This window comes from Spermophilus citellus (genome assembly GCF_964194105.1).
Source record: "Spermophilus citellus genome assembly, chromosome: 16".
Lineage (NCBI taxonomy): Eukaryota > Metazoa > Chordata > Mammalia > Rodentia > Sciuridae > Spermophilus > Spermophilus citellus.
The window spans coordinates 66,039,305-66,053,112 of NC_138196.1; the positions used below are offsets into that span (position 1 = coordinate 66,039,305).

Genomic DNA, 13,808 nt, shown 5'->3' on the forward strand with positions numbered 1-13,808 from the left:
GAGCAGATATTGTTCTCCTTCCTCATTTCACATCTGTTACTCTTCTCTGTTCAAAAGGATATTTGAGGTAAAGGTTCCACGGCTCCTAGGGGATCCACAAGCTTTTAAATGCTATTACCAAATGGATTTCGGTGTGTGGGACTTCCACAGGGGTCTTTTTAGAAGTTCTCACAGACATTATATTTTATTTTTAAATAGTGTGGATTCATTGAATCAAAATAGCATATGCTATTGGCAGTGCAAAGTAGATTTTCAGACATCTACCTATCTTAATTTTAACTTGTGCTCTTTCAAGAAAGGGATTATAAGAAATGAAGAAAAAAAAAGAAGAAAATATTTTCAAGTAAAAAATGGTGCTGAAATACTGAGTGGTGTTCATTTCTGGGAAAATACAAGGATTTTAGAGCAGTAAGTGGAAAATATTTCTTTGTGTACAATCACTTATTTTCAAACAGTCTGGACTTATTCACTTATATAAGTGGGTGTTACATTTGTGTGTGTGTGTGTGTGTGTGGTGCTGGGGATTGAACCCAGGGCCTTGTGCTTGTGAGGCAAGCAGGTGTTAGATTCTTTTTTTTTTTTAAAGAGAGAGTAGAGAGAGAGAGAGAGAGAGAGAGAGAGAGAGAGAGAGAGAGAGAGAGAGAGAGAGAGAGAATTTTTAATATTTATTTATTTTTATTTTTTAGTTCTCGGCGGATACAACATCTTTGTTGGTATGTGGTGCTGAGAATCGAACCCTGGCCGCACGCATGCCAGGCAAGCGCGCTACCGCTTGAGCCACATCCCCAGCCCCCAGGTGTTAGATTCTTAACCCAAGATGATGTGATCTAATGTTATGTGCCTAATACGTTGTAGGACCCTGGGGAGACTGGCCGAGTTGAAGAGATGCTAAGACAGTGATGGATCTTACTATCCCTGAAAGATTCTTTACTGGGTTGTGGTTCGGGAGATCTGGGTACTCACCTAACACCATCCAAAAAATACACAAACATTTTACAGTATTTACTCTGTACTAGACATGGTATTAAGTGTCGTGTGAGGATTACCTCACTGAACTTCATGACAACCCTCTGAGTCAGGCAGTATTATTATCTCCATTTCACAGATGAACAAATGAGGCACAGAGAGGTTACCTTATTTGCTCAAAGTCCTTTAAGCAGTGGTAGAGCTGGGATCTGAACCCAGGCAACTTGACTCCAGAGCATTAACTTTTATGTGACATTGCCTGTGATAAGAAAGTGATGGAATTTTCCAGAGTACTACATTCTCCCAACTATAAAAGTGGGATATATTACCTTCCATTCAGTGTTACTGTAAAGTTAAGATCAGTTTAAAATGTACTCTTCACATCATCATAGTATTTATATCTAGAGATGAATGTGGCTTTCTGTTTTTAGGTTACTGTGTTATCCCTTAATAAATTCTGCCATACTTAAGAAGTGTTTCATGTGTATATTTCCTGTTTCTCAGACTAGTTTATAAACTGTCTGGAAATGGGGCTGGCTATATATATTTTCTGATATGACATGTCTAGTGCAGTACTCAGCATTCAAATAAATACTTGTTAGATATTTAAACATCAAACACATACACACACACACACACACACACACACACACACACACAAATCCACTGATTTAATCAGAGATTTTTCTATAAATTTTGCACTCTGGTTTAGGGGTTTAAAGGAAATATTTACTACATATGCCTCTCTGAATAACAGACTGGTTGATTCTTTTCAAGGTGATGGGCCCAAATGTCTTTTCCCTACTGTTTCCATTTTCCACATATTACAGTATGTGTCACAATGTCACTCAAATATCTGTATTTAACAGATAAAAAAGGTTGATGAAAGGCACAGTGGTGCTCACAAGACATACCCTTTAGTTAGAAATGGGTTTATATTTCAAGAGTATGGGAAAACCCTCTGTAAGTGAGGTAGGAGTTGAGGGACATCAAGATGGTGGAGGCAGGGTACGAGAAAAATGCCAGACAGAGTACAAGACAGGGAGATAAGTCATCATGTCTCTGTTTATGGTAAGTCCCATTACTATGGCAAGTCCCACCATGAAAGGCTTATTACCCTAGCAACTCCCACCACAAGATCTATATTCTAATTGGGTGGAAATAAATTAACCAATGGAAACAAAGAAGGTAAAGTTTTCAATCATGTCCACAGGAAAGGGATGAGGCACAGCTCAGCATGTAAGAGTGGCCCAGACATCCAGGCCTTCAGCCACTCCTTCCAGACCAATTAGCTCCACTTTATAGAATGTTCTTTCACTAAATCTATGCTCATCCTGTTACTTCTGCATGTCTGGCTCAGTTCTTTGTTTCCAAAGCCAAGAACCTGCACCCCAACTGGACACCCACCCATATTATCATAAATATTATATTTAAGGATAGTCTTCTAGCAGTGATTTAGAGACATTTAGATTTAACAGTTTTATATATATATTTTAAAAGCTTCATGTTTTTGGTTTGCAAAGTAAACTCACTACCATTCATTGCTAATTTGTATTACTGTTCTTTCTTGGATAATGGACTCTTATAATGAGATAAAAGCAGTATGAGAAACTATGGTGAAGGCTAGTAATTTTAATTTTTTTTCTTGTTTTCTGTTTAGCTTCTCGGGCTGGGAAAGCTTTCTGTGGGTATGTGGACTTTTCTTGTCTTTTAGATGAGCTAATGAATTTGGCTAATTGGAAGAGAAACTTTATGTGAAGGAATCCAATAGTTATAGCTAAAACAGATATCATCAAGTTTCCAATGCAAACACAGGTGTTGGCTAATTGGTGGTGTGGATTTGATTAAAGAAAATTTTTACCCGAATTAAAGGAAGAACAGTACCTACCATTTTCTTTTCTCCCAGCTCTGTTTCCACTTAGAAAATATTTTTAGGATGTCTGCTAGTTAGAATCAAAGTGATATTCTTAAAACTAAGCAGTTTGCTAATGAATTCAATTCCTTGTGGGATCTGGCCTGAGGCACAATTACCTGTTGAACTGGGACAGACAATGGCTGAATCACAGCTGTAGTCACTCCTGTCTTTGGAGATGATGATCCTATGGTCAAGGATACAGAAGTTGTTTTCTTTTGAGCTCTGGAAAACAGGGGAAGGCAGGTGTCCAGTTAGAATTTTTTAGCTGGAATTTTTCTTTGAAACATTTCTACAGAACAGCTGGATTTCTCTCTGTATACTGCAACTGTCACTATTTCAGTAATTGAAGCCCAACTTACAAGCTTGAAAAGCTGTAGTCAGCATGAACACAGAATGTACCTTCTGGATATTGAGTGAAATAATTTATAATCTTTGGGAAAGATTCAAAAGTATTAACCCTGAGAATCCTAATACTTGGAAGAGGCCTAATCTTTAAAAGTAAACATTTAAAATCTTTAAGGTTAGGGTCCCATATTTAATTCAAATTTTCCATTTAGCAGCTGTTCTTCATTCTGGTTTCCAATTTTGTTGAGCGTTTTTTGTCTTCTCGGTGCATCAGTGTTAGTGAGGTGTAGGGGAAAGATTAAGATGACTCAGTGTCTAGGTCCACCATTGTAAAGGAGATGGCCATGTACCCTCAAGCAAGTCACATCACTTTATTGAACTTGAGCTCTTTGTCTGAAATGAGAGGTGTTAAGTACATGATCATATAAGGTCCCTTTAGAATCTGGGATTATTTGATGCTGAATGGATAGACTTAAGTTTATATATCATTTCATTATTGTTTGAATTGTACATATTTACCAGGTACAATGTGATGATTTGATGCACATATACAATGTACAATAATCAAACTGGGGTAGTTATTATTTTGAATGAATGTAACTAACATGTGTCTACTAGCAAATAAAGACGTTTGTTAGCACATCTCAACATCAATGGGGTTTTCTTACCAAATTCTAGTAATTTTTTACCAAATAATTAAGATATTTTATGTTTTCTGAATAATCCATATGTCTTTGTAGGAATAACTATCAGTTAGATGGTTGTCTTTGAAACTACCCTTGTATATGGTTGGTTTGGGCACACTGATAATGAAATGCAGAATTCAGAGTGCAAATTTATAAGTTAAACCTCATTCCAACTTGAAATACAGGATTTCCAATGACTGTCAGATGACCTTTCCCAGTCAAGCACAGCACACCTGGATAAGTGTCCCCAAATTTGGTTGTCATTCCTTGTTACAGAGATGAGCAATGAAAACATAGGTACTTACTGTGGCATAGCTCCAGCTTTTGACTTGAAAGCTAAACTTTCACTGTCAGAATCTGTGGAACTGGCTCCTGGGAAAGCATTTAAAAAATAAGGATAAAGTTAAGATTCAGTGGTATCTATAATTTCAGAGTAATGTTCCTCATCTTTAAACAGTAAACTACAAAGTCTTAGTTTTGGTCTAAATACACAATAAAATAGAGAATGATTCAGATTCATATCATTTTATTGGACTCTTCAAAAAATCATTTTAAAAAAGAATTATGGTAAATAGCTCTTTTTTTTTTAAAGCAGTATGCTTTTAAAGCCAGCTTTATTATCAGTTTCATTTTTTATCACTTTGGCCATCACAATTACACTTTTACATGGCTTAAAAACAAAGAAATAAATGTGTGTGTCTGTGTGGGAAAATACTCATGATTTTAAACTTTCATCCTAGGAGATTACATGGTGTGGATTATTAATCTCTTTATTATTCATTAATCAGAAGATATTTTCTGACTCTTGGATAAATTCAAGTATATGACAGTAGCTTCAATCTTAGATAAGAGGGCCTCTGATTTTTGGACCCTGCCCTCCCAGGCTCAATTGTATCATTTCTATTTCTGAATAGAGAATCACATCAGAGTTTTAGTCTAATGGTAAACTGCATTCAGATTTTAATATTTACATATTGTATGTCAAGAGATTCTAAGTGGCAAACTTAAAGTAACTGCAATGGTTAAAAGTATATTCTTGATATTTTATTTTATAAAATACATTTCATTTGGGTTATTAAAATTATCTTGTAAAATAACACAGGCTTATAGAAAAATAACCAAATAGTACAGTATTGAGCAATATAATAGTTAAGATCTGAGGGTACTTCCCTAAAATACCATCAGGCACATGTTGGGATTATATTTTTCAGATAAGGTAAATGTATCAACACACATATATTTATGTACATATTTATGCAAATGGATTCATACTCTGAGTGCTCCTTCTAAATAGATACTTTTGTCTATCAGTATGTGCAGAATACATAAGTTCACTTAATTCTCTTGAATGGCTGTCTAGAATTTCCTCCTGTGACTCTGTTGGTATACGCTCTTGTCTTTTGTTGGTGTTGAACACAGACATGCTTTGTAACTCAGATGGAATGTTTGCTTTGTCCCTTCCTACTTATTTCTATAACTACCATCCACCGTGGGCTTTCTTCACCTGGCTCCTGGACTACTGCAATAGACGCTTATCTCGTTTTCCCATTTCTCTCCCTGCCACATTCATTCATGCTCCTAGAGCACACCTTTCCTGTTAAAGAACTAGATGATGTACAAGTCTCAGAAAATTAAAACTCCCCAAATCTGACATTTCATTGGCCTTTGTGATTTCCACCCCGATTTTCTTCCTGCATTTCCAAGTCATATCATCCTGATGCAGGGCATCAAACATACTCACTGGGGTATATTCCACAGGTGAGGGGATATAGCAGTGAAGCAGGCACATACACAAATCCCTATCCTTGTGGAGTGTGTGCTCTTGGAGGACACAGACAATAGAAGAGACAATGAAATACAGGACATGGTGGTGAGTAAAATGGGAAAAAGATGGAGTGGGGGTGCTGGAGTGTAGGCAGAGGGGGATGTGGTGGGAGTTACAATTTTAAGTCAGATGCAGGGGAGGGCTCCCTCAGGACCCAGAGAGGTGAGGGCTTTCCTCCTTGTTCCTGCTCTACTTTGTACCTATAGTTGCAGTCTTTGCTTTCCTCGGTTACGCCTACCCAGTCTTTTCTTGGTATTCTGCCTTGACATTAGATCAGCCCAGCCATTTTTCTGTGCTGTCTTTGAGTTCCCAGTGTTCTTCTTTGCACCATACATGCCACTTCTCATACCTGCTAGAAAACTATTAGTTCTCTGAGAACGGAGGCAGGGTTAGGAAGGGAACTATCAATTTGTGAGAACTTACTACTTGCCTGACAGTCCGCCAGGCTTTCTTTATATCATTTAATTATTTTCATAATGAACCTAAGAAGTGAGTTATGTCCAATTTATAGAGAGGAAACCTGAGAACCACATAGTCGGGCAGTTTGCATGAGGTCACATGACTAGAAAGTGTTGGTGACAGGATTGCACACAAGTTTCTGAACTCATGGTCTGTGACCTTGCTATGCCCTGTGACTTTCATGTGCTCTGCATGTCTGTGTTCCTCATGGTGCTTAGCTTCATGCACAGGGCTGGTCTGTAGCTTCTGTTGGAATGAACACATAGAATAAGGGAATCACAAAGCTTGTCTGGGGACAGGAGCAGACCATGCAAGTAGAGGGGGCATGTAGTAAGGCAGCAGCAGAGGCCAGCATGGGCAGGGCTGGCACATTGGGGCTGACGTGTCTGGGCACTGAGAAGGCTGATGGTGAAATAAATTATGCAGGATTAACTGGGGGTGTAATAGATAAAAAGGGAAAAACAAACAACAGACCATCCAGCACAAACTGTAGACCAGGAGGAAGTTTCAAGTGTGACCAGGAGGTGGGGGGGGGGGGGAATCCCCTAGGAGTCACCAGGAAAGCTGCGATTATCAGAGAGGCCGGGAAACCTGAGAGACTAGTTTTCTTGGAACCATAAAAGTGTTTTGGAGAAGGAGAGGGGTGGCTAACATCCTGCAGGAATGATCCCAGACACTCTCTAAGTGGCTAGAAGTCAGGGAGACAAGCAGCTACTTTTCACCTGACTCTAAATATTTGAATCATTAAAAAAATTTTTAAAAAATCTTCTGATGCCAGGAACAGTGGCATATGCCTGTAATCCCAGTGACTGCAGGCTGAGAAGGGAGGATTGCAAGTTTGAGGCCAGCCTCGGCAACTTAGGGAGACGCTGTCTCAAAATAAAAAAGAAAAAGGGTTGGGAAGCTGGGGGTGTGGCTCAGTGGTAAGGTGCTCCTGGGTTAAATCCCTGGTGCCAAAAAAAAAAAAAGTGTTCTGATGACCTCTGTTTAAAAAGTCATTCTTGGGCTAGGGATGTTGCTTAGTTGTTAGTTGTTAGTGGGTAGGCACTTGCCCCTAGAGTGTGTGAGGTCCTGGTTCAATACCTAGCACCACCACCAAAAAAAAAAAAAAAAAAAAAAAAAAAAAAAAAAAAAAAAATTCTTGCTACCTTTTTATAGGTGATTTTCAGAGTAAAAGGTAGAGTCAATTTGTGTACCCAGAATGAGAATACATTTATTAGTTTTTGTGCACCTGTCCAGCCCTTGTGAAATCTCAATGTCACCTTATATCTCAGGTGTCAGAGCAGCTCTTGCAGAAGACAGATCAAATCCCTCTCTCTGTGCCAGTAAGTTCCCTTCCTTCCCTTCAGGGTGATTCTTCCCCTCCCTCTCCCATTCTGTCCCTCCCTCCAGTCATCTGCTTTGCACCTGCTGGTCAGGAGAAAGGAATGTTTAATGATAGGGATAGATGTTTGTGAGAGGACAGGCTAAATTAAAAAAAAAAAAAAGAATCAAGGTACAAAAGAACATGTGAAGTGAAATATGTACACGTACAGGAAAAAGATCAGCATCCTAACAATGACCGTCAGTTGTACAGCGTGCACAGTTGTAGAATGTGCACTTACCATGGTCACAGTCAGGGCCCTGGGTTCAATGCCCGCCCCACCAACAAAACAAAACAAAGTCATAATTTCCTACATCATGTGCCAGGTACCACTGTAGGGGATGAAGTCATTCAATCCTGACAAGAATCTCGTTTTCTCCAGGTACAGATGAAGAGACAGAACACAGAGCCGTTGAGTCAGGGTTCAAGGTCACAGAGCATGAAACTATGTGCTTCATAAAATATTATTAAAAAATTACTTTTAAACAATGTGTGGGCCCAAGGTGTGCTGAGACTCCTTCAGGTTCCCTTCACAGGTTTTTAAAATCTAGCAAAAGGGAGCTATGTGCCCAGCTTTCATCTACCCATTGCCAGATGTTGAGGTACTGCAAGGTCCTGGCCTCTTGGGCTTTACCTTACTGGGAAGCAGAAGCAATTATCCACATCACATCACAACATGCTTCCAAACTTAAAGGGGTGCAGCAACGTTTTATCTGATCATTTATAACCCCCAGAACCTAAAAATAAGTGTCAAGCAGCATCCGCCCACCCACATCAGATTTCCGCATTCCTGTCCAGCCTCTACATTTTTAATACTTCCTTGTCCTCCATGCCACTGGATCCAAATCTTCCTTATCCACAGGTCTGGTTTAATTCAGCTTCCTTCAACCCATATTTCAGGACCACCATGGCACCCTCTCTGGAGCTCTTAAAACTGTAATGATCTATATAATCCATTTTACAATCACAGGAGGAGGGAGGAGTGGAAAGTTGAGATGTCTGTTTATTTTATGTGTTTGTGTTCATCTTTCCTACTCTTGAGACCATCTCCTGTCATACAGTCCTAAAGGACACTCCCCTCCCCTCTCAGTACACATGTGGTCACACTCCATTTCCTTTCTGCTTTCCATCTTGTTCTCCTAAATAACGTATTTTTCTCGGTTGCACTATTCTCATCAGCATAGAGACACATTCTAGAAATTCCTGGCTGAAAACAACAACAACAACAGTAACAACAATAACAACAAAAACATCTTTTGTGACTCTCTATAGTATCTAGTTACTGGCTTTTCCAGTTTCTCTGCTGGTGGTCAAGCAAACCTTCCCACTGAGTATCTAATATCTGCTACTTCCATATTTTGCAAACTTAACTCAGGTCATTGTATTTGACCTTGGGTCTTCTTTTGAATTCCCAAGCCCCTCTTGCTAAAATCAACAACATTGCCAGTTGTCTAATCCAGTGGTTTCCTCCCTACCCTCATCTGACTGACCTCTCAGCAGGGGTGGACGTGGCCAGCACCTCCCTCCTTCCTAACACAATTTGCCTGGCTCCTCCTCACACTCCCCACACCACTCTGCTTTGGCTCTGTCCTGCCCCAGGGGCTCTTCTTTCTTACTCTGTTTTTCTGTAAGCTCTTCTTGGAACCTCAATGCTTACCAGTATCACAGGCTCAGGCTCAGGCCCTTCTCTCTTCTCCCTAGCTGATCTGTCTGGGAGTGCATCCAGTCCCACCGTTACCATCTATGTGTGGAAGCTCCAGAGTTTCCTCGCTCTGTGTACTGGGCTATATTCATATGTCTGACTAACAGACTTGTCCCATCTGTTTGGCTATCCAGACACAGATTTCAAATTTATGTTCACAGCACAGCACTCAATCCCTTAACCCCCCATCTTCTTCTCCATTGGCAACACTGTCCACACAAGTGGCAGAGCTGAAATCCACAGTGTATTCATACCTGATTCTTTTCATCCCACATCTAACCCACTGCAGGGCTTTTGATGTCTACCTCTGAGCTGTTCCTATTTATACCGCATCCTCCTGCAACACCACTGAAGCTCTTCTGTCCTGATGTGGGAGGCTTCTAACTGGTCTCCCTGATTATAAGTCAAAGCAACAGTTAAAAATACAGTGAGAAGGTAGCTCAGTGGTAGAGCACTTGCCTAGCATGCTTGAGGCCCTGGGTCCATTCCCAGTATTGCAATTTGACTTACAATGCAGACCAAATTGCTAACAGTGACCGTAAGGCCCCATGTCCCACATACCCTGACTGATGGTGCTCCAGTTGCCCTAGATTTCCTCAGCTCCTTCAGCCCTCTGGTCTTCCCCATCCAGGTCATTTGCATCCGTCCCCTATCTATCTGTAGCCCCCTTCCCCCAGTATTCCCTGTGGGCTTCTTTTGGTCTTTGATCAACTGTCATTTCTTCAGAGTGGCCTTCCTGATCACCCTGTCCTGTCAGCCACCTCCATTTCCCTCACAGACTTGCTGATGTCTGCAGTCTTTATGAGTTTGCTGGCTCCCTTGCCCTCTTCTTCGAAGTGTTGGCACCTGTCTTGTTCACGGATATGCTCCTCCTGCAGAAACTACCTGCCTCACAGAAGCAACTTGACAATGGCCAGAAAGTGCTCAGTTATGTGCCCTGAAAAAAATGGCATTCTCAGATCCTAAGTTCTGAAACCCCATGAAGGTGAGGGTCACAATGGCCCCCATGATAATGAGTAACTTTGCATTTTATTTTGTAGCAGCAAAGAGGGAAGACTTGAGTCAGACTGCTTGGGTTTGAATCCTTGACTCCTGTGTGTGTGTGTGTGTGTGTGTGTGTGTATGTGTGTGCGTACGCACACACACATAACTGCCATTTTGATCACTACTTAGCCTCCCTCATCTTCAGTTTCTTCAACTATAGATTTGGGTGATTTTGTAAGGATCAAATGAGATAACCCATGTAAAAACTAAGAGCAGTATTTTCCTACTGAACACTAAATGGATGCTAGCTATTCTTCTTTTTAGTTGTAGTCAGACACAATAGACTTATTGTATTTGTTTTTATGTGGTGCTGAGGATCGAACCCAGGGCCTTGCACATGTTAGGTGAGCGCTCTACCTCTGAGCCACAACTCCAGCCCTAGCTATTCTTCTTAAGCTATCTTTTTTTTGTGTGTGTGTTTCCTTCTAAAATTTGATGTGTAGGATGGCAGAAGTTAGACCATTTTCAGCTTTTAGGGTGTTAAACTTTCAGAGGTTTCATTGAGATTTAAAATTGTACAGAAAACATCCTTCCCTCTAATAGCCTCCTAGTGACTGCATGATATAGTAATGGCCATGTGCCTTAGGAAGCAGCTCCGTTGTGACATGCCTGACACTAACGCAGAACTGAAGTTCATAAATATAAATACTTCTGACTTTAAGTGATGATATGAGCCTAGGAATGTTTCTGAGGTTCTCTCTTATAGCATGTAATTGTTCTTAGGGATAAAAATACACTAAAATTACTTGCTTTAGAAAAAAGTTATTACCCACATTTCACAAGGTAATGAGCCAGTTTTCTAAAGCACTTTGTTAGTCTTACAAAGATGACTCTTAATAGGTCTTTATTCTTGTTATGTGTAGCTCCTTTAACTTTCCCTTCAATTTTTCTAAAGTCACACACAAGCTATCTAAAGTCACAAATGCTTGATGGCTGGTTAGCTGCATAAGGATGTTTAGTGGTATCACCAGGAAAACTACTCTTGTAGAAATTCACCATCTTTATTGAAGTCCTGAACACGAAATCTACACGACATACAGAACTCGAGTGGAGTGGCTCAACCAGTTGAGTTCATAGACAGAATGATTTTGCCAGACACAGTGGGGCATGCCAGCTGCTTGGGAGGCTGAGATAGGAGGATCACAAGCTCAAAGTCAGCCTCAGCAATGGTGAGGTACTAAGCAACTCAGTGAGACCCTGTCTCTAAATAAAAATACAAAATAGGGCTGGGGATGTGGCTCAGTGGTTGAGTGCCCCTGAGTCCAATCTCTGGTATCCCCCCCCCCAAAAAAAAAAAAAATAAGAGAGAGAAAAGAAGAAAAAATCTAATGTGATTTCATTTAACATCTAAAGTATAGAAGTAGTATGATCAAAATTTACCATATTTCTAGCAATCCTAGAAGCAAATAAAGCATTCCATTTTAAGATGCAGTTTGTGAACTTGGATTTGGAGACAAATCTTATCACTATTAGCAAACAGGTTTTTTTTTTGTTTGCTTGTTTTTGTTTTGTTTTTTAAATGGAAGTTTAAGTTCCCTTCACTGCATTCTAATATACTTCAAGAAGTTTGCTACATTGCCTATCCAGGAATAAAATTTATTGCTAACTCATTAGCAAAATGTTAAAAATCTTATCATTTATTTTTTCATTCATGTAGCACTTTGAATACCTATCAGTAGGATACAGTGGTTAAGAATATCTTTCCTATTCTTTAAATTTTTTTTTCTTTTCATTCTTAAGACTACCTTTGTGAAGTGGTTTTTATAGAAACTAAGAATGTGGACCATGGAGTAAGACAGCCTGAGTTCCAACTCTTATGTGACTTGGAATGGTCCCTTTATCCTCTCTCAGTCTCAGTTTTCTTTTTGTAAAAAGAGAATAATTATGCCTCAAAGGATTACAACAAAATTTAAATGATTTACGTGTACGTGTGTGCATTCAATAAGTATCACATGAGTATTACTTATTATTGCATATAAGATGTCACTTTTATTTATTTTTTATTTATTAAGAGGATGAAGTTCCTTGAAGAGCTTGAAGATCTTTGTTTTCAAATACAACATAGTGGGTCCGTTTATTAAAAGTAAAGGTGTATACTTCCAGCCAGCAGTAAGAGATACCTTTGAAACTAATTTTTTTGGGGTCAATTTTTGATGGAGTTTTCTTCCACTTTAAAGAATGAAGAAATTTGGTGCTATTATTATTATTAACAATTTTTAAATAGTTTTTTGAAAAGAAGATTAAGGGGCCTAGGATTGTAGGTCAGTGGTTGATCACTTGCCTAGCATGTGTGAGGCACAGGGTTCGAGTCTTAGCACTACATAAAAATAAATAAATAAAATAAAGGTATTGTGTCATCTGCAACTAAAAAGTATGTTTAGAATATGAAGACTAAGGTAGGAGAGATCTCAAGGTTGTTAATATTCTTTCTACATTTGAACTACTATTTTAAAAAGTAACTGATCAACCAAGTGTTCACCAAGTTATAGATTTAGACATAGTATAAACACTGGGCACAATATACATCTGTTTTAAATTACTGGTACTGATCAAAATGCAATAATATTACAAACTATAATACATTGATATCAAGTGTTCCAATTTCCTGGAGGTTAGGTCTTATAAAAAATAACGAATAGAACAAAAGAAACAGTCCATTCTCTGCTACCAATTTTTAATACAACTTTGATTTCCAAAATCAGTCTCACCAAGTAACTCCAAATTCATAGTACACTTAGCAAGAATAAGGGAGCCGTAATGGAAGAGGCACAATTCTAGAACTCAGTTAAAAATGAGAACATTTAAAATATTCAATCACTTGAAAATCCCTTAAATGATTTCCTAACTCCATTGTAGTTTAACTGCAGTTGATATGGTATTTCAATTATATTCCCATGCTTCATTTACTTGAAAAAGGAAAAAAAAAAGTCAGACACTGTACGTTTTAAGTAAATTCAAGTGAATGTAGATAAAAGGTTATCAATGAGAAGGACTGAATGTTGACATTAGACACAGTTCATGTATGTATAAGTGTCAGAACGGTTTATTTATAGAGTTTTTCAGGAGAAATGAGGGTTGAAGCACAACACAGCTCTGCTCTTTGCATAGGGAAAGCATACACGAGGTGTTCTACCAGGACGCTCTGAGGCCCTTCCCACTCCTTCCCCGTGTACCCTTCTTACCTTCAATGAATACCTCTGCAGATGTTGTGTCTGAACCGCTGGGGTTGGTAGCCAGACAGGTATAGCGGCCTGTGTCGTCCTCAAAGGCCTCTGCTATGATCAGAGTGTGAAGATCCCCGCCCTCACAGTGGATCTGAATGTCAGGCGTGTTGTGTAGCTCTTTCCCCTCACAGAACCATCTGCAGGCCAAATGGGGGTCAAAGGACAGAGAGTTAAGAGAGGAAATGGTGATGTTTAAAACAATAAAGCAGAAACCAAAGGCTGAATGCTATGCAATAAGATGCTTGTTTGATAAAAGATCTGTGTTGATGTTACTCATGG

General features: G+C 39.3%; 1 protein-coding gene across 2 annotated transcripts in view; it reads right to left on the reverse strand.

The window, feature by feature from the left end:
* PALLD (palladin, cytoskeletal associated protein) overlaps positions 1-13,808 on the reverse strand; it is a gene marked incomplete at its 5' end in the record, with an annotated part of 362,920 nt that overhangs the window by 211,020 nt on the left and 138,092 nt on the right. Inside the window, 3 exons of one of the 2 annotated variants that reach the window (XM_081269806.1) lie at positions 2,983-3,103; positions 4,218-4,284; positions 13,488-13,666. In XM_081269806.1, coding sequence (XP_081125932.1) covers positions 2,983-3,103; positions 4,218-4,284; positions 13,488-13,666 — 367 coding nt within the window. Of the gene's footprint in view, positions 1-2,940; positions 3,104-4,217; positions 4,285-13,487; positions 13,667-13,808 lie in introns of both variants that reach the window. The other variant, XM_081269807.1, reaches the window with a different exon arrangement.